General features: G+C 48.3%; 7 protein-coding genes across 7 annotated transcripts; 2 read left to right on the forward strand and 5 right to left on the reverse strand.

Annotated features, from left to right (window-relative positions):
* Nucleotides 1–994: 994 nt before the first annotated feature.
* Nucleotides 995–1,393, reverse strand: BGZ61DRAFT_482505 (uncharacterized protein; the record flags this gene model as incomplete). The annotated part of the gene is made up of 1 exon (XM_046249404.1): nt 995–1,393. One exon carries the CDS (start codon nt 1,391–1,393, stop codon nt 995–997), a length of 399 nt encoding a protein of 132 aa, XP_046099141.1.
* A 2,402-nt stretch (nt 1,394–3,795) lies between these two features.
* BGZ61DRAFT_555763 (uncharacterized protein) lies at nt 3,796–6,189 on the reverse strand (the record flags this gene model as incomplete). Its single annotated transcript, XM_046255632.1, has 6 exons — nt 3,796–4,194; nt 4,249–4,658; nt 4,758–5,024; nt 5,073–5,453; nt 5,499–5,861; nt 5,985–6,189. 6 exons carry the CDS (start codon nt 6,187–6,189, stop codon nt 4,051–4,053), a joined length of 1,770 nt encoding a protein of 589 aa, XP_046099142.1. The 3' UTR covers nt 3,796–4,050.
* Nucleotides 6,190–7,285: 1,096 nt separating this feature from the next.
* BGZ61DRAFT_362729 (pectin lyase fold/virulence factor) lies at nt 7,286–8,692 on the forward strand (the record flags this gene model as incomplete). Its single annotated transcript, XM_046241383.1, has 1 exon — nt 7,286–8,692. The coding sequence occupies one exon, from the start codon at nt 7,286–7,288 to the stop codon at nt 8,690–8,692; it is 1,407 nt and encodes a 468-aa protein (XP_046099143.1).
* A 695-nt stretch (nt 8,693–9,387) lies between these two features.
* BGZ61DRAFT_362741 (general substrate transporter) lies at nt 9,388–11,258 on the reverse strand (the record flags this gene model as incomplete). Its single annotated transcript, XM_046241384.1, has 5 exons — nt 9,388–9,594; nt 9,652–9,800; nt 9,850–10,152; nt 10,215–10,988; nt 11,057–11,258. The coding sequence occupies 5 exons, from the start codon at nt 11,256–11,258 to the stop codon at nt 9,388–9,390; spliced, it is 1,635 nt and encodes a 544-aa protein (XP_046099144.1).
* A 703-nt stretch (nt 11,259–11,961) lies between these two features.
* Nucleotides 11,962–14,268, reverse strand: BGZ61DRAFT_362414 (Six-hairpin glycosidase-like protein; the record flags this gene model as incomplete). Its single annotated transcript, XM_046241356.1, has 1 exon — nt 11,962–14,268. One exon carries the CDS (start codon nt 14,266–14,268, stop codon nt 11,962–11,964), a length of 2,307 nt encoding a protein of 768 aa, XP_046099145.1.
* A 481-nt stretch (nt 14,269–14,749) lies between these two features.
* Nucleotides 14,750–17,806, forward strand: BGZ61DRAFT_536824 (putative beta-galactosidase; the record flags this gene model as incomplete). Its single annotated transcript, XM_046254460.1, has 1 exon — nt 14,750–17,806. The coding sequence occupies one exon, from the start codon at nt 14,750–14,752 to the stop codon at nt 17,804–17,806; it is 3,057 nt and encodes a 1,018-aa protein (XP_046099146.1).
* Nucleotides 17,807–19,432: 1,626 nt separating this feature from the next.
* Nucleotides 19,433–20,370, reverse strand: BGZ61DRAFT_104372 (uncharacterized protein). Its single transcript, XM_046236867.1, has 2 exons — nt 20,152–20,370; nt 19,433–20,095 (listed from the first exon to the last, which is right to left on the reverse strand). Exons 1-2 carry the CDS (start codon nt 20,181–20,183, stop codon nt 19,501–19,503), a joined length of 627 nt encoding a protein of 208 aa, XP_046099147.1. The 5' UTR covers nt 20,184–20,370; the 3' UTR covers nt 19,433–19,500.
* Between the last annotated feature and the right edge of the window lie 6 nt (nt 20,371–20,376).

Genomic DNA, 20,376 nt, shown 5'->3' on the forward strand with positions numbered 1-20,376 from the left:
TTTAGATTATCTTTCTAAGTATAAATCCTCTTATAACTACCGCTCTACTGAACCTTATTATCTATATTCACACTCTGCTTATAGATAATAAGGTTATTATTAACTACTAACTATAAATAAAAAATAAATTACTTAAAATTAAAAAAGAATAAAAGTAAAATAAAAGTATTTATTACTTTATTTTAAAGTTTATTATTACTTATAATATATATTTACTATAATTAAAGAGTTTAAGATAAAAAAGAAAAAACTAAAAAAAAGTTTAAAGTTTATAATTTAAATAATAGTTAGATAATATAAAAATAAGATTATTATTAACTTACTTTAAGTAATATATATATATATAAGTTTTAATATTAAAAATTCTTATAATATATCTATTTAATAGCTATATTTAAATTATAAGAAATAAGTATATATATATAAGTAATTCTAATAAACTCTATAATTTCTCTATATAATAAATAAAAATAATATTATATAATATATATATAAATCTGTATATTTTAATATCTACTGAAATTTTAGCTTTTATATTAATATTTATATAAATAGAAGAAATTATTTAAATATTAATATATTTAGGTAGATATTTATATAGCTATATAGCTATTTTAATAAGGTTAATATCTAGATAAACTATATATAATTCTTATAAACTAAAAGAAAAAATAAGAAAATACTTTAATTTAAAAAATCTTTTATTTCTATTTTAATATTAAATTTAATAGTAATATTTAAAATAATACCTCTGCTATTATAAGACCTAGATATGATACTCCTCTTATATATTCAGTTATTTATATACTTAATCTTTACTAGGTTTTTATAAATTATACTCTTTTTATTTTATAATAGTATATTCTATACTAATAAAAAGTAAAACTTAATATTAGATAATTTAAAAGAAATTAAAAGAATATTAATTACTATATAAAATAATTATAGATATACTTTTTTTTAATTTTAATATAGCTACTATTTAAGAGAAAAGCTAGTTATTTAAAGACCCTAAGGCATCCACGATTATGCAGAAGTGGATAGAGCAGGTCGCGAAGAAACGGAACGCCTTGAGATCAAACAGTGTCGAAGGCATAACGAAGAAGTTTTCGAAAAGGTTGGTTGGACAGATTTTCCATAGACAAGCGCCAACAATCTTGCCGTTGTCATCAATGACCTTCCCCCAGTAACTCGTTGGATCCGAATTGTACCAGTCTAGCTGGCAAGCTATGCATTCCTTAAGTGACTCTGCTTGGGCAGTAGGGCCGTCGCTATGAACTGGACAGAAGAGGCGGAAGAAACTTTGAAAGGGATTCTGATATGCGGCCCATTGGCACTCGATGACTTCTTCAAAGTCAGTGGCGGTGTCCACCTCGAGCAACTTGAAAGGCATGATGCTGATCTTGTGGGTTGAGACAGGAGTTTGTTGATGCGCAGAATCGCATACGAAGGTGGGTTCATTTGAGTCCAGACAGGGCCAAAGTCAACGCATGCCGAGACCCCGAAAGATCGACTGATTACCTCTCAAGCCTCAAAAGTTTCTACCATTTTCTCTCGCGGCGCTGGTTCCACAAATGGATCGAGGGGGTGCTGCGCCACGCCTGACGGGAATTACTCCTATGCAGTTTCTCCTGCGTCCAAGCACACGGCAGGACGGTGGTTGTGCCTTTTGAACGGAGTATAACCAGCGGGAACTGTGTTCTCTGACATCCGACCTTGAACTAAGGTGAGTGAATTCCTGAGCCAAACTTGAGGGCCGGGGGTTTAGGACCAAGCGGCCCTCCCGGATCTTCTCCACGGACCGATTGATCGACAGCCGCAAAGGCACGCACGGGGCAATTTGTTGATATCAGCATAGCCAAGTATTCTAGTTAGCTGACTTCTCTAAGCCAAACTCACGAGGGGTTGTAAAAACGATGACGGGGCAGCAGGGTGCTGCTTCGGAGGGGCAAAGCCGCCGCACGAGCCACTCAACTCAGTCAATCCTCATCCTCCAGACATGGCAAGTGGAAGTGCGGAGCATGCACGAAAGAGCCCTTGGGGAAGATTGAAGAGAATTTCTCTTTCCCCGCTAAAGGAGGCACAGCGCTTTGGATCTCACGCACAGGGAAACATTGTAGACCAGCGTCGTGAATGGAAATCGATCAAGGGGTCGGACAGCTTGAATCCTCAATCTTGTCAAGAGCGAAATCATCCGGGAAGCTGAGGGCGTGAAGAGGCATCAAGATGATGCACCACTCTGCAGGGGGCCCAAGCGAGGACCCAAATTTCTTTCTCTTTTTAATCCTACTTCTAATTTAATTATAAATAAGACTCTATAGCCCCTCGATGAGGGAACCTAGTGTTTGAATTTACTGCATTTTCGTTGCGCGCACGTCACAGTTGCCAAGGCCCAAGTTTTGGGTTTCAAGCTGCTTTTTTCTTCTCTGCCGGAATCCTGTCTAACTTTTTCGACTCTAACCTTGATGATTGCACTGAAAACTCCCACGACCCGACCTGTGACTAGAACGCCCCGAGATCCCCAACGCCGATGATGACCCTCATTCGAATCCCCCCTCTAGCCAGCACCCTATGTGGCTAGCATCCGTACCAACCCAACGCAACACAACAGCTCCTGGAACCAGGGGTCGTATTGGGCCCCGGCGATATCCTGGAGGAAGACTTGACCCCTTGGATCGGGATTGTTGATATTTTTGGCCAAGTCGTAAAGCGCGCCTATTTCTATTTGAATATATAGGACAAGATTACGGATAAGAGTTTAATTTTCTTACCTATTAACTCTAGTCCTATTATTAAGAAGCAAATAGTATCTAAAAATAACTAATATAATTTATTAGCTTCTATTTAGGTATTGCAGATAGTATAGCAATAGCTTAAATAAATTTTCTTTCTTAAGAAAGCTTAAAAGGAAATTTAGCTTCTATCTTTCTAATTTATCTTTTAGATTCTAAGAGAATCCAATATTATATTAAAGTTGGGATCTATAATATGGATATAATAAGTTATTCCTAGAAAGAGCTACTTAAATAAAATTTACTATATTAAAAATTAGTTATAATAGAATAAGTATTAGAAGGAAAGTTAGTCTCTTAATAATAGAAGATATCAGTCTCTTTTATATTCTATTACTTGGAATAAGGTTACTATTTTAAGGTTATTAACTGCAGATAGTAAGGTTGTTAACTGTAGATAATAGGGTTGAAGTTAGAGGGGTTAAATAGAAGCTTTAGGCAGAGACTAGTAGGTAATAATCTTATTATTTAGCTACTATTTCTTCTAGTGCTGGGTATAGTTCTTATTATTTATTCCTACTGTTTGAGATTACTATATGGCTTTGATCTATCTGATGATATTAAGTAAAGCTAAAAAAACTAAATAAGATTCTATAGCTAATACTATCTATATAAGTACCAGGCTGTAGCAGCCTATTTACCTAATATATATAGTAATATAAAAAGATAGTTAATTACTAAGTAGACTAAAATAGGCTTTTTAGCTATAATACTTAAATACCTCTAGGCTATAAAGTATATCTAAACGCCGGGGCTATTATTTATACTCCGAAGAATATAAAAAGGTAGTAGACTTAATACTATAAAGGTTTAAAAAGCCAGCTTAATTATAGAAGATAAAAAAAAGATTGTCTAGGTCCCAGTTAGTGTTTTTAATAGAGGAGTTAGAAAGAAGAAGGAGAATAAACTCTCTTTCTATAAACCAGAGCAGCTTGGGAAACCATATCTAACAAAAATAGTCTATAAGTACATCTGCCGCTTTGTGACCACACTAGTAGGACCATAATCACCAGAGCCTCCTTCAGCCCGCTATTGCTTGAAACGACCAGGTCTCCTCCTTCTCATCTTCATCCTCCTCGGCTCCCCACTCCTCTTCCTCATCATCCTCACTAAGGCGAGGATCGCTGTCTGATTGCTCCTCTACTTGCGATCAGCTGGCGATGTGCCTGCGCCCTGTCCCGGGACGGGTCTACGGAGCTCATATCCTTGCCCGCCAGTCACCAAGCCACCCTGAATGTCTTATTCAGTCCACTCCAGCTTATATACCAAGGCCCTTGGCACTTTTAGTCCACCGGTAAAGCGACAACACCTGCCTCCTGGCTACATTGTGCTCCTCCGGTCTAGCCGGATGAACTCTTCGGACGCTGTACAAGGTTAAGCGAAGCACGCGCCGAAAGCTTCTCTAAATCACCTGGTCAGCGATTCCCTTATCATAGCTTGGACGATTCGATGTTACCTGGAACTCGGTATTAAGTGTCACAACACAGACCTCATGAGCTCGAATGATGGTCTCGCAGGCCTGCTCCACGCTTTTATTCGGCCCCAGTTGCGGCATGCGGTCTGCAAACAGCAAGAGAATGAAGCTCCCGTGCAGAAGATAGATGCCGAAGAGATATGGCATGAACATGAGCTCAGGGTCTAGATCGAGAATCTCCGACACAGCCTCGGAAGCAGCGATAGCATGGGAAGCGCACTCTATGAACCGAGGCGTGGTAATCCAGTCATCGTCATTATCGAGCATGCTGATGGGATCCCATTTGCCGTGAAGGAGCACATATAGAACATGGAGGATGTGACTGCTGTATGCAATGGCTAGTCTCAAGCGCAAAGCGTCTTTGCTAGTGCTGTTATTTGCCTCGGCGTCACCTACACATGGCCTGGAGCTCTGGTTCTGGTCCGGCACCGTGGTCAAGAAGTTGCTAATATGCATTGGCGTTTCCGTTGCTACTCTTTCAAGCTCGACACCTCGGGCTAGCTGTTTGAGGCTTGTTTCGCAGTCCGCCATTGCATCTTTAATCACCTCTAGAGCGCGTGCATTGTCACAATTGCCGAGGCGCGGGTGATGCTGGCTGTGCTGAACCTCAATAATGTCACCAAGTATGACCATGAGAGGGAGAAAGTACTCAAAGAAACCTGCCCCAGTGATGTTGGTTGGGGGCCCCAAGGTACGGGCCGGCAGGGTGCTGATATCGATGTCGTCAAGAGTTTCCCACATACTATCAGGTAGGGGGGCTTTTGAGATGGTCAGTATACAACATCGTCTGTTCTGGAGGTACCCACCATAGACCTCGCAGCAAAAGTCGGGGATTTGTATCGTTCTATTGAATGAGAGAGCTAGGTGGCGATCGAGGGAGTAGAGGAGCCAGAAGACTCGTCGTCTCTCTTCTTGACCCTCGATCTCCATTAGCGACGGTAGAGAACCAGTGTTCTCGCCAACATCTTCGCGATTTAGCTGCAACGACATGGCGAGTCGAGCAGCTTTGCTCCACCACTTGTTACAGTCGGACTTGAAGTCTCCAGCTGAGACGCCGATGCAGAGGAGAAGGAACGTAAGAACGTCGTCAGCGGTCCCAACTGGCTCGTTGGTGTCTGCCGTGGTCGGCAGAGTGGGATCACATATAACATGGTCCTGGGCTTGTTCCTTTTCGGCTCGTAGCCCACCTATCAATGTTAGACCAGTGAGTAGCGTTGTGGGAGGATTCATACCGTGAATTCGCCGCCATCTATCTGGATCCCGACAGTGCACCAAGAATGTAGCAAGCTCATAGAGGCTGTTCGTGTACCTGGACCTAGATCCGGGCACTAGGAGCGCAGAGATATCCGCCGTCTGAGTGCAACACCAGAGGATGGTGACCAGCAAAGCAGGAGAGAGTTTGCGCGGATTTGCCGAACGAAGGAGAGACTTCTTGCGGAAGATGCGTGATAGTATGTAGGGTGACGCACATTGAAATAGAGACGTGCCGGGATCTACTAGGTAGACATCGAACAACTCATATGCTAAGGATATAGGGATTGTGTCGCCGAGGAATGGGAGGAGAGGGGTAAGACACTGATATCGACCTTCCGATGCTACGGCGTCATATTGCGATGTTGAGGTCAGGTCATTCGCGGGTGGTCCGTCTAATTCTGTCCGGTTAAGGATGTTGGAGCCGAAGGGAAACTGCAGTTCGAAAGATCTACGAAGTGAATGACTTTCATTTGACTCGGCGGATGTAGAGTGAGCCTCGGTAATGTTGACATCTTCTCCTGAGAAGGGCCCTTGAGAATGCAGGGTCCTTTGCTGGGGGGAACTTGATGTCTCCGGCCCCTCATCTCCCGTTACATCCCGCGCCGTGGCAGGTTGCACTGCATGAGCACCATCACCCAGTCGAGTAGGGTCTAGGTACAAATCCGGCATTGATGGTGGATTCGCTAAGGCAACGGCGAATCGCTGGTCATCCTGATACTCGGGTCTGATGTCGTAAGATGTCCGGGTGGCAGTGTCGGGAACTTCGACTCCGCTTCGACGAGCTCGCCCACGCTTTTTGATCCGTCGGTTGTAATTACAAGTATAGCCGTACTCTACGGTGATGGAAAATGTTAGTGAATGAGGGGCGTGGAGAGAGTAGCCATCGACGAGGCTCAAGGAGGCTGCAGAGTGACAGAGCCGACGGCCTCAGAGAAACTCCGACGGGATGGGATTATAGAACAGGACAAGAAACCCGACTTAACGAACCTTGGCATCGGCAACTAGGATAGGCCAAGTTAGTGATCTGATGTGTGGAACGGGCAACGTATCCCACTCACCATGGGTATAGTCCGTCACAGCGAGTGCGAGACGAACTGCACTTATCGCATGCTATCCGGGTTCGCTTCCTTAATCTGAAATGAACATGTCCGTCCAGTGTATCAGCCAAGTATGAGTTGTTAGAATGGTCCATCGTGGATGCCGACGTGCCGATGAAGCAGCCACCTTCAGATAGTGGATGACTAGGATTGCAATGCAGTAATGTCACCGACGGAAAACATGAATGGGACCGCTGGATGATGCTGTTCCGGCGACTAGATGTCCGTGATGAGCCAGATGCACGCTCGAATAGGATATTTGAAGATTACGTTACCGTCGGGTTTTTAATCGGTATTAATACCCCGCGCAATCCACCTCCTGACCGAGCTAGGAACATGACCTAAGCGATCATGATCCTTGCATGCGGAGGAAGTACCGGGCCGCGAGAATCGTAACGGAGAGGTAGCAAGGTAGTAGCCCTTCCCCGCAATCCACTGGGCCGGAGGAATAGCGACGGAGAGGTACGTAATGTATATGTATTGTGGGGCTATCTATGAGTGCGATTTATAACTTGACAAGGCTCCTAGAAAATGTGTCTACTATTCTCTCAACCTCGCAGCCCTTGTCAAGAGATTCCGAGCGAACATCACCCAATTTTGCAATGCGTGTCTCATTCTGCTCCCTCTTCCTGCCGCTGCTGGATCTCCAGCTCGTAAGCAGTCGCTCAATGCCGCTACTCGAGACCAGAGCGAGGGAGAAGAACGTCAATGTCGTTGAAACGTACACCATACCGGATGGAGTCGACAAATCAACGGCATTCAACGTCACGGTCCGCGTGCCCGGTGGCAAATGGCGCAATATTGACGTCTACAAGCCAAAGGTTGTTCAAACCAACATTTTCACCGGCTCCACAGCAAAGAAGGACTCATCAATGGTTTACTTTGACTTCAGCGGTTCGGTTGAGGTCTCTGCCACGTACAACAATGGCGAAGTGACAGAAGCCCGCATCCGCCCGGACTCTCTCGGCAATATCCCCGGAATCAACGGGGCATCAGTCAACTTTACACTCGATCAACCCAGAAATGTTGTTCTGCAGATCAACGACGACATTTTTGATGTGCTTCACATCTTTACAAACCCAATTGAGGACGATGCTCCATCAGCCGACGACCCTGACATTCTCATATACGGAAGAGGATTCCATAAGCTTTCTGAGCCTCTGAACATCTCTTCTGGACAGACTCTTTACCTCGCAGGGGGATCAGTGGTGTCTCTCCCGGGTATCAACTTCCAGAATGTTTCAAATGCATCGATTCGTGGACGTGGTGTACTTGCGACTACATCAAGCACGGCCATCTCCGTTATTCGTTCCCAAGGGATTACTATCGATGGAGTCATTGGTATCAACGTTTTGCCGCGATCGTACCAGTCAAGCGACGTGACTATTCGGAACTTTAGGGCTCTGAGTTCTGTTCAGTGGGGTGATGGCATCGACATATTCTGCAGTAAGAATGTTTTCATCGACAACGTCTTCATGCGCAACTCCGACGACTGCTTTGCCATATATAACCACAGAGACGATTGGTACGGCGACAACTCCAACATCACTCTGCAAAACTCGGTCTTGTGGGCGGATGTAGCGCATCCCATCAACATGGGCACGCACGGGAACACTGAGAACCCCGAGACTACCGACGGGGTGATTATTCGCAACATTGACATCCTTGACCAGCACGAGAAGCAGGTTGACTACCAGGGGTGCATTGCCATCAACCCTGGGGACGGTAACCTGATTCAGAACGTCATTGTTGATGACGTGCGAGTAGAGGATATTCGACTGGGTCAGCTTGTCAACCTGCGCGTTAAGTTTAACAAAAAATACAATACCTCTCCGGGTCGAGGTATTCGAAATGTTACAATCCAGAATCTAGTATATGATGGAACTCAGGCTCTCACTTCAATCATGAGTGGTTATGACGGCACAAGAACTATTGATGGTGTTACTTTCCGAAATTTGACCATCAATGGCCTTGCCATCAACGACAAAATGAAAAAGCCGAGTTGGTACCTCACTTCAGACTACATCCCGATGTATGTTAATGAACATGTCTATCATGTCACCTTCGAGGCTTAGGTACATAGTAATCTATAAATGAGTGTCATTATTTGAGATCGAGAACCACGCTGATAAAGCATGCATCAAATTGCTAACCTGAGGATGATCTGATATACAATCACCTAGCAACTGAGCACATTCAAGCATGAACCGGTGTTATAAACTTATGAGGCAGATGATGATATAGTAGTAGAGAATCCATTGACTCATATATGCTTACTTGGTAATAGATTGTAGTTTGATAATTAGAAGGAGTACTGACTTTATCTGTTCCCTACTTGGAATGATAGGTTTATGGCACAGCGGTAAGGTTCCACGCTGCATTCCTTGACATGCAATCTCGGCCTCAGGGGGCACTAAGTAAACATCAAATGGAAGACAAAAGACTTTTCTAATGATACATTTCTTCAATTTACAAAAGTACAGATGCTCGCTATTAGATACTCTTTTATATTTTCCATCGACTTTTCAGCACATTCCCTTGCCATTTAGAGTTGTAAGCCGTAGCATACGTCATGGAGCGTGGTAAAGGAGCGCTGAATAATCTATTGCAATTTCTTGTGGATTTGTAATAAACTAGGAAGATAGAGTTGCGTCAAGTTTTCCAAAAAATCCACCTGGTAGATCTGGACTGGACTTTGTCAACCCCGGCGACTATTTACAATCTCGTTCTGCCCCTCCACTTTTGTAAATGGACAATCGAGCTCCCAGAATCAAGCCGAATTCTCCTGTCGTTCTCTTTCCTCGCGTCTCTGTTGAAGTCTGGTCTTTTGAAGCGTCTTCGACATCTTGACAGGCTGAACCTCAGGGGTTTCGAAAATGTAGTCGATCTCTTCGAGGGTGAGGAATCGGAACTCAGGGAAGAATCGCCAGGTAAGGATAAAGCAGATGGTATTCATTCCAATGAACATGAAGTAGATCTACATCGCTGGTTAGCCAATTGTGTTTGAGTGTTTGAGGATTCTATGGTGTCCAACCTTCCAAGTAATCTTCTGCAAAAGCTCACCAACGCCGTATGTCATGACGAAACCGAAGAGGTTTTGGAAAAAAGAGTACATCCCCATACCCTTCGCTCGCTGACTGAGCGAGAGGACTTCATTTGGATAGATGTTGTGAAGGGTGGCCGCTGCGGATGGTTAGTTGAAGAAACAGTAATTGCTGCTTGGTGAACGAACCGAGAAGTCCATTGGACACTTGGAAAAGATAGACAAGGGTAATTGACCATATACCCATGGCAGTCTGTTTTATCCCATTCTCGAAAAGGCCACCGGCCACAGACATGAGCGCCAGGAAGAAGATGAAGACCCCCAACGTAGAGAGCAGGAGAAATCGACGAGTAACGCGATCGATGATTGTGGCACCAGCAACAGTCGAAATCCAAGAGACTACAGTCATGCCGACATTCACAGCAAGCTGATGCTGAGTGTTTGTGATACCCACAAGCTCAAGGACGCGGGGAAGATAGTAGTTCAGCATGCCTGCAAATGTGTTAGTTAACTGGACTCGGGAGATGGCTGCCAGGGGGTTTGGGGCGGCCTACCTGTGCCGTTGCACTGCTGATAAAATGAATAAATAAAGATGATGAATAATCTGTATCTTGCGCTCCTGGTCTTGAAAAGCTCAGTGAAATCCCAAGGTCTCGTATCAACCGTCTCGAGGGAGTCCTGGATCTGCTTCACCGTGGCTGCAACAATGGGGTCGTCGAGAGACTCGCTCGAGGTGTGATACAGGGCAATTACTTGCTTAGCTTTCTCGATCTGGCCTTTGTAGACTAGGTAACGGGGAGATTCTGGAGTCAGAGGGTAGATGAGAGCTGCGACGATGAGCGGAGGACCTATCTGGAAGATCATGGGCATACGCCAGCTCCAGTCTCCAGACATATAAGAGCCGCCAAGCAGCACAACCGCAATGACGATTGCACCGATGCTATAGAGCGAACAATACAGGCCCACAGCCAGACCACGATAGGCCGATGGAGCGACCTCACTCATATACAGTGGACCGACAGTGGCACTCAAGGAGCAACCGGCACCGCTGATGAGGCGACCAACTACCAAAGTAGCGTGGTTAGGAGCGGCAGCTTGCAAGATGCATCCGACAATCAGGATGCAGTTGCCGACGAAGGCAGTGCCTCGACGGCCAATAATATCGGACACCCACTGGAACAGGCTGGCGACGGCGTTGCCAATGGACATGGCGGCGATGACGATGGCGATGCGAGAACCACTCGTATCTACTCCAAAGTAGTCTCTAAAGGCGGGAAGGGACGGCATGCTGCCAATGATGTTGCCATCGATGGCAAATGCAGCAACACCTATGGGAAGGGGGGGTGTTAGTGATTCTCCTGAGCGAGAGACAAATCTCGGGGATGGGGGTACAAACTAAGGCCCTGGATAAAGATGACGAGAGCAAGGCGGCGGACGGCTTTGGACTTCCAGGTCAGGGCATCGTGGGACAAGGTGTTGGTGTTGACCTCGCTGAACTTCTTCACCACAGCCTCGATTTGATAGTCCTCAACCTTTTCTCGTGCATGTTGGTGGTTGGCAGAGATGACTGAAGTGTCGGCCAGTCGGCCTGGACTCATCTTCTCAGGGTCCATGATGGCTCGGGTTGCAAGACTTGGTCAAGGTGAGGGAATAAGAGGCTGAGAGGGATATAAGCGTTCCATTGAGTGTTTTGCACGAGGACATGAACTGAATTTATCATTTTCGACAACCCCGCCATTGCTCAAGCCGCTGTAATTTGTGGTACCATGCATCTGTCAACCATTGATGCACACAGCCATTCCATTTCGGAAGTAGCAGGGGTCCTCTCGTGAGGAACCCCATGGGGCCAAGTCGCACCACTTTGCGGGGTCAGATCGGAGGTCTGGAGTATGTCCCGGCGTGCCCCGGACAATGGAATCGGTTACGGTTACCTGTTGGTTTGAACTTGATTCGCCAGATTGATTCATAGCCATCTCCACTCCAAATACCCATCCATTTAAATATCCGTCGGTTGATATGGCCATGACGGTGGGTTAGCAACCCATCCAAGCTAAGAAGCAGCAACAAGCGAGACGAAGACGGGTTAGGGTTATCCTTATGGAGTCTGCGCCATCCGAGCCCTCTCGTCACTTCTTCTCAGCCATGGTAGGGATAGTTACAGGATTAATCGTGATTTACCTTGTCAACTTCAACGACACACAGTCACACACCCATTGACACAACCACGCATTATGTACAGTGATTCAATAGACATTCGAACGCTTTCTTCTACTAGAATAAGAATACGCGACAAGGTCTGGTCTATGCCCTACTCCCCCGAACATAGTGCTCTCCCACCTGATTCCCCTCAACAATGGCCTTGTCCCCGTTTGGAAATACAACATGGGCATCGAAGCTCCGGCTCTGTGTACCCTCTATGACCACAGGATCAACAACGTGGCCATCCTCCCACGTAAACGATACTAGCCACCCTTGCTTGACCCGCACTCTCTCCAGCCTCCCCTTCTCCCAACGACTAGGACATGCTGGAAGCAGCCGAACTTCAACAGCACAGTTACCGTTGGTCTTTGTTTCGGTTGACTGCACCAGACACTCGAGAATGCCAGCACATGCGCCAAAATTGCCATCAATTTGGAACGGCGGGTGCGTGTCCAGCATGTTGGGCAACGTGGAATTCCCCAAAAGGAGATCCATATTCTCACCGCAGGCTTCAGCATCCAACAACCTCGCATGGAGGTTGAGCAACCAAGCGCGGCTCCAGCCTGTGTGGCCGCCTCCATGATCCATCCGCCTCTGGAGGACTTTTCTTGCCGCCTCTGTCAGCTCTGGGGACTTGACGGGACTGATTATATCGGCAGGATGGAGACCAAAGAGGTGGGATATGTGGCGATGTCCCGGCTCGTCTTCTTGGTAGTCGTTTAAGCCCCATTCTTGTATGAGTCCAGCTTCGTTCAAAGTCAGAGGTGGGAGCCTTTGCAGGGCATCTTGGACAATACTGCGCAAGGGATCGCTGGCGTCGCCCAACATGTCGATGCTCCAGAGAAACTGTGTAAATGCGACCCGAACCAAGGTCATATCAATGGCGGAGCCCTCACAGAATATGCTCTTTTCTCCAGAGGCCGTGATGTAGGTATTCTCTGGAGATAGGGAGGGGTTCGTCAGGAGATATTGGCCACACGCCGAAGGAATGAGAAAGTCCATCAGGAACTCGACGGCGCCTTGGTGGATTCGGAAGAGGCGCCGATGAAGCACCTCGTCATATTGGTAGTGCAAACTTTCCATCATGTCAACAGATAGCCAAACGCCTCCAAGCGGCCATACGGTTGCAGGCATCCAGCGGTCCTGCGGGCTCGTATCTGCCCAGATATCCGTGTTGTGATGAGCGCACCAGCCTCGACAGCCATACATGAGTTGCGCCGTCTTGCGGCCGCGGACGGCCATGCGTTCTAGCATATCGATGACGGGGCGTGCGCAGTCGTCGAGAAGACTACACGGCGCTGCGGGCCAGTAGTTCATCTGCAGATTGATGTTGATTGTGTACTTGGATCCCCAAGGCGGGGCAAACATGGGGTTCCAAATCCCCTGGAGTGTTGCTGGTAACGCCTTGGGAGACTCTCGACTGCACGATATCAAGAGATAACGGCCGTAGTTGTGATACAAGGCAACTAACCCTGGGTCTCGCGCTGTCCTGATCCGCTCGTCTGTTGGCATATGGCACGCGTCCGGCCACATGCGAAGATTCATCCGGCCGAAAAGACTCGAGTAGTCTGCCCGGTGTCGTCGAAGCAACTGGTCCCAAGGCTGGGCTAGCGCATTGTCAACGTTGGTTGTAGCAGCGAGCTCGGAATCTGGGTGACGATATGTCGTCTGCGCTCCCAGTGCGATGAGGCAGGAGCAGCAGGTCACGACGAGACAGTCTCCGATGGCCTCGATTTTGCCCAGGTCGTCATCGAGAGTGACGCCGAGCACGAGACACAGTCGATTGCTGTTCGCACCACCGGGCGTGGCATGAACAACTATGCGAGAACCCTGTGCTGTGATTTGGTCTAGGTATACGTTCGTCTCAGTTTCGACATGGTTGACACGATCCAATCGGATGACGAACTGGGTTGGCTCCGAAGAGGTAAACCTCAGTAATAGAACATGATCTGGGAAGCTGGCGATGATATGGCGGCGGTACGACACGCCGTGATGTTTGTACTCAACGACTGTTTGTGAAGTAGCGAGATCCAGGTGGCGCCGGTACTCGGTCACGTCAGACATCTCGTGGCCAAACTCGAGAGTACAAGAGCCTAGGGGCTCATAGTGCCGCATGCTGGCGGGCGAAGCGAAGAAGGCCTGTTTGACTATGGCTTCTGCTTCACTGGGCTTCTCGTCTCGAATGAGCTGCCGAAGCTCGGGGAGCATGCGGTAGGCGTCCTTGGGTGTCCTATCCAATGGGCCGCCGTACCAGACCGAGTCCTCGTTGAGCTGCATAAGCTCTGTGTCAGTCCGTCCGTAGACCACGGCGCCTAATCGGCCGTTGCCCACCGGCAGACTTTCCGACCATTGCGAGGCAGGCGTGGAGTAGTGAAGATGAAGGTGCTGATTGTTATTCTGTTGGTCCATCATGGCCTCATCAGACATCACGCCTTGCCTAAATCTTGGGAGTGACGGAACAGGAGACTCGTTTGTAGTCGAGATACTCGATGTCTGGCTTCTTTCGAGACACGATCGCACAAAGACTTGGTGGCTATGGCCTTCACTCCTTTTCATCAATGTCCCGCTGACTGTTGGTGGGGTAACTTGGAGGTCCACAATGCTTCGTCCCGACGGTTATTCGTAAATACCCGACGGGTCATATACCGCAACCCGGGAATAAAGTTACTTAGAATAACCAGCCTCCTCTTGAGCCGTTTGTGGATGACATGAGGAATGATCAGGGATTCGAGGCAAGGGTTATCGACGTCATCCTACTACGTAAAAATCTGCCATATCATCTATATCAGCTTTCGGTTTCGACTTCCACGGGGCTTGTTTCTATTATCAATATCTAGGTATTTCGCCATAAATCTTTACCTAGCTACCGAGGCTTTTACTCTCGACAATCATGTCTTTCCCCAACAAGCAGCCGGATTGGAACAACCTCCAAGTACTCCACCGAAATACCCTGGCCCCAAGGGCAAATTTCTTCTCTTACGCCAGCGAGAGGACGGCGCTGGGATTTGATCGCGAGAAGAGTCAGTACAAATCCCTGACTGGCACTTGGAAGTTCCGGCACGATGCGTCTCCCTTGGAGTTTCCGGGATGGGACACTGTAAACCCCCTGGTCTGGGATGATATCAAGGTCCCAGGCATGTGGCAGCTTCAGGGCTACGGTCGGCCACTCTACACCAACGTCAACTACCCATTCCCCGTTGACCCTCCCAATGTGCCCTATCTCAACGAGACGGGCTCCTACTGGCGACAGTTTACTACTCCGGCCACGTGGGGTGACCAACAGGTAAGGCTTCATTTCGAGGGCGTTGATAGTGCATTCCACGTCTGGGTCAATGACATCGAGGTTGGCTACAGTCAAGGTAGCCGCAACCCTAGCGAGTTCGACATCACCACGTTCCTCACACCTCCGGGATCCCCAAACACAATCGCCGTCTGCGTTTACGAGTTTTGCGATGGATCATACCTTGAGCGCCAGGACCAGTGGCTCCTCTCTGGCATTTTCAGGGATGTATATCTCCTCGCCATGCCTAAACAAGCTATTGTCGATTTCAGCACCATTCCCGAGGTCGATGAAAGCTTGACCAAGGCTTTCCTACGCACGACTGTCACAGTGCAAGGCGATGCTGCAGAGCCTGTCGTCATGAAGCTCAACAGCCCAGATGGCATTCTGATACAGGAAACTCGGATGAAGCCATCCGAGACAAGTATCCTTACGGTGCAAGACAGCGCGCTTCAGCTTTGGTCTGCGGAGCATCCGGTCTTATACACCGTGCTCCTCTCTTTTGGTGGCCACCACATCAGTCAGCGGGTGGGATTCCGGCGGATTGAGCTGAAAGACTCCAACTTCTTGGTCAACGGCAAGCCAATCATCCTATACGGCGTCAACCGCCATGAGCACCACCCTCTTCATGGCAGGGCGGTGCCGTATGAGTGCATGCGCGCAGATCTCATCTTGATGAAACAAAGCAACATCAACGCTCTTCGTTGCTCTCATCAGCCCAACGACCCCCGTCTCTACGATGTCTGCGACGAGCTCGGCATCTATGTCATGGCTGAAGCAGATCTTGAGACGCATGGATTTGATTCTATCGAGAGGACGGCTATCAAGGACGCCCACCTTATGAGTGGCATGGAACTGCAGGAGACGTCATACCGCCGCGCAGCTAGGTGGACATCGGACAATCCGGAGTGGCGCGAAGCGTACCTGGATCGAGCAGTCCAGCTCGTTGAGCGGTTGAAAAACCACGCCTCGGTTATCTTCTGGTCTCTTGGAAACGAAGCATTTTATGGACAGAATCAGGCCGCCATGTATCGCTGGATCAAAGAGGCGGACCCAAGTCGACTCGTCCACTACGAGGGCGACCGCGACGCGATCACCACCGACATATACAGCGTCATGTACGCGTCAATTGACGACCTAAAGATGCACGTGGCGGAAAAGCAGGACCGGCCGTTGATCCAGTGCGAGTACGGTCATGCAATGGGCAACGGTCCTGGGGGGCTTGTGGACTACGTTGATCTCTACCGGACCGAGAAGCTCTTGCAGGGTGGCTTCATTTGGGAATGGTGCAACCACGGGTTTCTAAAGAAGGAGGGAAATACCTCGTACTACGCGTATGGCGGTGACTTTGGGGACTATCCTAACGATGCCGACTTCGCCATGGACGGTCTAACATGGTCTGATCACACGGGGAATCCTGGACTTGCGGAATACAGAAAGGTCATTCAACCAGTTACAGTCCGTCTTGACGGCCGAAGCTTGTACGTCAGGAGCCACTACGACTTCATCGACCTTGGCCACTTGTCCGCCTCTTGGCATCTCGTCAGAGAGTCAGGCAACAGCGAGCCTGTCACTCTTGATCTCCCACAAATTGATGCCGGGCAAGAGGTTGTTGCCGACCAGCTCTCGGACGACCAATGGGGCTCCGAAGATACCTGGTTCACCATTAAATTCCGTCTGAAAAGGGACACGGCGTGGGCAAACAAAGGACACGAAGTGGCTTGGGACCAGCTCCCCCTATTCAAGGACCATAAGCTACCACTCCCACAACTGTCAGTGTCGGGGACCGAATCAACTGAAGCCCCATCCATCCACGAGATTTCCGGTCTCCTTTCTATAACATGGCCGAGTTTCAAGTCCACCTTCAGTTTTGACATGATCCGTGGCAACCTGCAGTGGGCCAGCGAGGCCGGCAAGATTATGTCCAAAGGCCCTCAGCTTGGCCTGCATCGCGCCTTGACCCAGAACGACGTCGGATTTGGAGGCGATGGACCAGAGTGGACCAAGTTTCGTCTCTCAGACACCAAGATGCACGTGCGAGCCGTTAGCTGGAAGGTAGTTAACGGGGCCGTTGTGGTGGAAGCGACTGTTCGTGTAGCACCTCCCGCCCTTGAATGGGCCTGCGACGCGAAGATGACTTATTCCATTACTGCCAACAACGTCTCCATTCACACCAAGGGTGATTTCTCAGGGAACTATCCAAAGTATATTCCTCGATTGGGCCTCACCTTGTCTTTGCCAAAGCACAATTACACGGCTACCTGGTTCGGCCGAGGCCCCGGGGAGTCATACCGGGACAAGAAGCAGGCAAGCCGGGTTGGAGAATGGACTGCGACTCTCGATGAGCTACAGACCAACTATGAGTGGCCGCAGGAGAACGGAAACCGCGCTGATGTGCGCTGGGCGAGGTTCTCATCGAAGGAACAACGAACAAGACTGGAAGCGCGTATGGATGTTCCGTTTAACTTTTCGCTGAGAAAACACAGTGCTGCCGACCTAGAGGCATCCAAGCACCCGCATGAGCTGACTGAGCTTGACGAGGCGGTGCTCAACTTGGATTTTGCTCAGCACGGCCTTGGCTCTGGGAGTTGTGGACCTGGTCCATTTGAGAATGACCGCTTAGTTGCTGGATCATTCAAGTTCACCACGCTTTTCCGGTTATTGTAACTTTAAATATTGATGTTATCTATCAATAGTTGTGTAAAGATTTTGTTCTCCCGGGGCTGGTATAGCCACAAGAGGACGAACTTCCAGCACCATTTGAGCACAATTAGAAGGTCCCGGATAAATTCCTGTTCGCGCGGCCCGCCGAAGTAAGGCCTCCAAGACAATCTTCACCCCGCCTCTCCACACTTCACCACAGCCCTGGCAATTAGGTGAGAATCTAAGGATACTGCTAAAATATACTAGCAGTATAGACCCAGGCTGTCCATCCAAGAAGCTTTCCATACTTATCGAGAGGCTAAGGTGGAATAGAAGCTCGATAAGTTCGCCTATAACAGCATTAGCTGTAGTAGGCTCAGAACCTGTCTCCCTGCCCCCCTCGGAACTGCTTGGTCCATATCACATTTAAGTCCTTCAAACCCCAATGGTGATCATAGAGCAGTTCCAAGTTGGGCCTAAGACACCCTCGACTCGAGTTGCTAATAGTAGGTAGATGGATCCATCGTTTGTCGTTGGCGGTGTACGGGACGTTGTAGCCCAGATTGTATCGGCCAATATATTCGTAGCTGCTCTGTATTAGCAAAGTGAGAGCTTCCTTGGTACTTGACAATCTTTCGAGAGGTTTGACGGGGGAATCCTCTAGTACAACTACAAATAAGGAGTGACGTGGGGGTGAAGGAGGCGGTGGTATGAAATCGGTCACCAGGACCAGCCTGCTCGGCCACGGTGTCGAATTCCCTCTTGATGTTGTCGAATGTGGGTCGACGATCTAACGGCTCTGTCGGCTCTGTCGGCTCTGTCGGCTCTGTCGGCTCAGTGGGACACGTGGAGCTTAACATGGTCGGCGGAGAAGTGAGGATGCGAGGCTCCTCCAGTTGGAATTCATTTCGAAGTAACTCCGTGACCGCCCGAACATCGTTGACACAGCCTCGAAGCTTTCTGAGAGAGAGTGGTTCTCCTTTTTCATTATTTCTTGAGCCGTCGTTTAAGTACAGGTCGATGCCGACGAGCAAGGCAAATCGCTTTGGGGAGCTTGGGGGGGCCATGATCCACTGCTGGTTGTCCATCTCCTACTATTCAGATAGCAGTGGGCACCCTTGTTTATATGCATGTTTTCAGCCGCGGCGGAGTCTTGAGTCCATGGCTTGAAGGTGTCTGGGCTTGGCCTGCTTCCACAAACTGGACTTTGACAAACATATTCCACCGTGGCGCCCGCATGTCAGTCAGTCCGAGTGATTTCTACAGAAATTAATGACAATTGTAACTAGTTAGAGTATGTGGCTACGCTGCACTATTGGTTGCGCGAGGAGTCACAAATCTAACTTCGGAGCCTTGCGGACATCTGACGACACAGCACGCACTGACTGTCCGCTGAAAGCCTTAAGATGAGCCATTACGCTGCTATGACTGGAGGCCTCCATCCCAGAATCTGAGTTTCTCCAAAGGGTGGTTACAACGCGCCAAGCCACGAAGATATACGGTCAGAATTGAGTGTCAGCAGTTGCCAATGCCATTAAGCATGTGATAGCTCGCCGCAGCGGGTGCGTGGCTCGGCGTTGAATATAGGCAGGGCTGAGGTCGTAAGGAATGATACATCTTCCACTATCATTCGACACCGATTATTATATTCTGAGTTTTAAAGCTTCGAAGACATGTGCATAAGTTTCCTCGTTGGCAGCAAAGACTTCACGCTCGAATTACCTGAACAGCCAATTCTCTAGGTAACAGGGACTCACAGCATTTGGAAGGTCTAACAGCATGGCCATGCGACAAGCAACACTGAGGAAGACGGACTCCTCGCCGACCTTTCCTTCAACTATAGAGGCGGCTGACATTAACATGCATGCCTGTATTGTGGTAAGGGACATGTTCCGAAGGTCCATTGATTTTTCAGCCTCTTTCGCGTATGGTCGCCCTCGCTCCGACGGCTCAATGCCTGCAAAGGTAGGATGTGACGAAAACCGAGCAGACAAGCTGATTACCCCCAGGAACAATATTTTTGGAATGGTTCTATCTCTCACGGCTTTTTCGAAAGATGGCTGATGAAAAATGTCATGGAAAGCAACATGAATGTAGCGAAAGTAGAGGCCAACCAGCTCAGATGAAAGCGCCTCGTCTATGACAGAATTCAACAGGCAAAGGGGGCCACCGTCTGGGCTTTCCTCGAGGATTTCATAGCCCTTCATGTTTCTTATGGGTGGACTTTGTTCGATAGAGCAGTCCATGCCTCGTTTGATGCAAAAGTAGCAACTTGAACCTTGGCTGGCACGTCTACATTTTTTTCGGCGCTCGCTGATTTATGATTTAGTAACAGGCTGGGACACTGACAGGGATGATATGCAACTGACCGACAAGCACCACAAGCTGATAATGGCCTCATGGGTGAAGGCTGGACCAAAGAGGTTCACAACTTGCCGGATATAGTTTGTTGAACTTTGTTCCCTCACTGCGCTGACCTCTGAGGAGACTCTTACGGTGACAGGATACAATGTCTTAGGTCAACAGCTCGGGTAGCGGAAAGAAATGTTTTAAGTGATATCGCGGTAGTGAGCGAGCTTAGATGAATGGATAAA

The sequence above is a fragment of the Ilyonectria robusta genome, assembly GCF_021365365.1.
Source record: "Ilyonectria robusta strain PMI_751 chromosome Unknown BGZ61scaffold_22, whole genome shotgun sequence".
In the NCBI taxonomy this organism is placed as follows: domain Eukaryota; kingdom Fungi; phylum Ascomycota; class Sordariomycetes; order Hypocreales; family Nectriaceae; genus Ilyonectria; species Ilyonectria robusta.